Consider the following 2,181-nt stretch of genomic DNA (forward strand, 5'->3'; position numbering starts at 1 on the left):
AATTAAATGCCAGTTTTCCCTGAAACGAAAAGAAGAGGGAACCCATAGGATGAATTACGGAATTGATTGGGAAGCAGAACAGCGTCAGACCCTTCTAGATGGTCGAGCTTCATTGGACAGATCAACACAATCTGTAGCTCGATCTCAATTGGTGGCTGCAGAGACAGAACAAATTGGTAGAGAAGTCATCAATGAATTGGGGGAGCAAAGAGAAACGTTGGTTCGTGCCAAGCGGAGACTCTCCGATACTGATCAAGAGCTGAACAACTCTCGGAAGATCATGAGACTCATTACCAGAGGAGTACTCACTAATAAAATTGCTCTCATCTTGATAATTATTCTAGAAGGAGCTATTCTCGCTTTGACTGTGTATTTGAAATTTTTCTCTAAGAAATGAATATTCCCGACTACATTGCATTTACAAAAATATTAAATCATTAAATGAAGAAGAAATATCTTCGAAATGAGCCATTTTTAGTATTATACGCCTTGAACCTTACAACGGATTTCCTGTTGTTTACATCCATCTGAAAGGAGTTGTTTTTTCACGTCCTTCATTTATTCCGTAATTTATAATTTCTTGATAATGGATTTTAAAAACGGGGTTATATAGCCAGGTATAGTTAGTAAATTATATTAAAACACTTCGACTCAATTTAAAATAATGAGAAATATTAATAGAACAAATTTTATCTCAAGATCTGTAAACTGAACGTTATATATGTACAAAGTTTATTCCTTCTATTTAAACATTTTTATAAAATGCTAATATGCGTTTAAACACTTCAGGATTGTAGCCTTCAAACACTGGTCTTGCATTTTCATACTTGGCTTTTTCGAATAGACTCATCTGCGGTGACGACCACCAGTAATTCATTTTTCCCTCTGTACCCTCGATGTTTAAAGTGTTCAATTGAAATACTGAGAAATGATAATTTTGCACGTTTACTTGAACACATTGAACTGTCAACGGTTCTGGCAAATCTTCGATGGTGTCTCCGTATTTTTGTCTCGCATAAGTCGCGGCTGTTGCGAATGATTCAATTAGAGATCTTGCCAATAGTTGATCCTCTTTTACGGCTATTTCCGTCAGATTTTTCACTGTCTCAGGGTCGTGGTAGATGAAAATTGTGTGAGGAGTGGCCCAAGGGGATGTTTTAGCCACAGCTAAATGAAGAATCAAGCAAAGAAGTCATTAACAAATTAAATCTAGTTAAGAGTAGAAAAGAAAATTATTTACGAGGAAGATCTCTTTTGTACAGAAAATACTCTATCGACCTTTTGGACGAGACAATTGATAAAAGTATTTTACTACTTACGATACAGCGATTTTAAGTTGTAAAAGTGATAGGCTCGTAAGCCAGCTGTTGATACGAGAGGATAAAGCTCTGGGAGAGATTTATCTGCTGCGTCTTGGGGAGAACCCATCGGTTTTAAGGGAATTTTTGACGTCATAAGTAAATCTATTTTCGTTGAGAATTTGACAAGGTCTCCGTCTTTAACTATAAATAAAAATGGAAAAGCATTGAGTAAAAATCCTAATAGGGATACAATTTTTTAAATTGTGTCTTTACCGAACGGCACTTGCACTAATTCGTCATGAATGATCTGTCGCTGCTGCATCATGTCAAGTCCACACAGAGACTCACAAAGTTGGAGCATTTTTTCGGTTAAATTTCGACTAAAAAAAATCCCCATTAATAGTCTGTAATTTAATTCCTAAGAATTAATGGAGAATTTTTAATTGTAACAAAGTTCTTACGATTTCCTTATGTCTGGGATTCCATATTCTCTTGTGTAATTCCAAGCAGGTCGTTCAGGATCTTTTCTTTTGGGTAATTTTTCTTGATGTGCGTCGAAAATAGTCGATGAACAAATAATCCTGAAAATTCCATTTAAATGATAATTGTTGATAATTTATTTAACAAACGTTTAAAATTTCTAGATTAATGACCACTGAGTACCACTGAATAGAGACGAATAATGCATAGAAGGAAAATGGGAATTACGGAATTTCATTTCGTCTCCATTTTTCCAATTTTTTTATTAATAAAAATTTGATTTTAATTACCGTTGAATGATTTCATCGACTAGTTCACTGGAATCCTCCAGTGAGTTCTCAATTTTCTCTGGCAATGAGTCTTTAATTACCAGAGATTTGGTGAGCACCTGAGCCTGTGC

At 35.2% G+C, this 2,181-nt stretch overlaps 3 protein-coding genes across 3 annotated transcripts in view; 1 reads left to right on the plus strand and 2 right to left on the minus strand.

The window, feature by feature from the left end:
- Nucleotides 1-46, minus strand: part of LOC105271167 (dnaJ homolog subfamily C member 10-like) — a 3,917-nt gene extending 3,871 nt beyond the window's left edge. Inside the window, exon 1 of the mRNA XM_011312545.1 lies at nt 11-46. Coding sequence (XP_011310847.1) covers nt 11-46 — 36 coding nt within the window. The remainder of the gene's footprint in view (nt 1-10) is intronic.
- On the plus strand, nt 7-464 carry Vti1b (Vesicle transport through interaction with t-SNAREs 1b). Its single transcript, XM_011312513.1, has one exon. It carries the CDS (start codon nt 50-52, stop codon nt 395-397), a length of 348 nt encoding a protein of 115 aa, XP_011310815.1. The 5' UTR covers nt 7-49; the 3' UTR covers nt 398-464.
- Nucleotides 465-618: 154 nt separating this feature from the next.
- On the minus strand, nt 619-2,181 carry mRpL37 (mitochondrial ribosomal protein L37; the record flags this gene model as incomplete). Its single annotated transcript, XM_011312546.1, has 5 exons — nt 619-1,167; nt 1,320-1,502; nt 1,575-1,681; nt 1,763-1,882; nt 2,072-2,181. Coding segments are annotated over 5 exons (942 nt in total), but the record flags the coding sequence as incomplete, so codon positions are not given.

The sequence above is a fragment of the Fopius arisanus genome, unplaced genomic scaffold, assembly GCF_000806365.1.
Source record: "Fopius arisanus strain USDA-PBARC FA_bdor unplaced genomic scaffold, ASM80636v1 scaffold00103, whole genome shotgun sequence".
Taxonomy (NCBI): Eukaryota; Metazoa; Arthropoda; class Insecta; order Hymenoptera; family Braconidae; genus Fopius; species Fopius arisanus.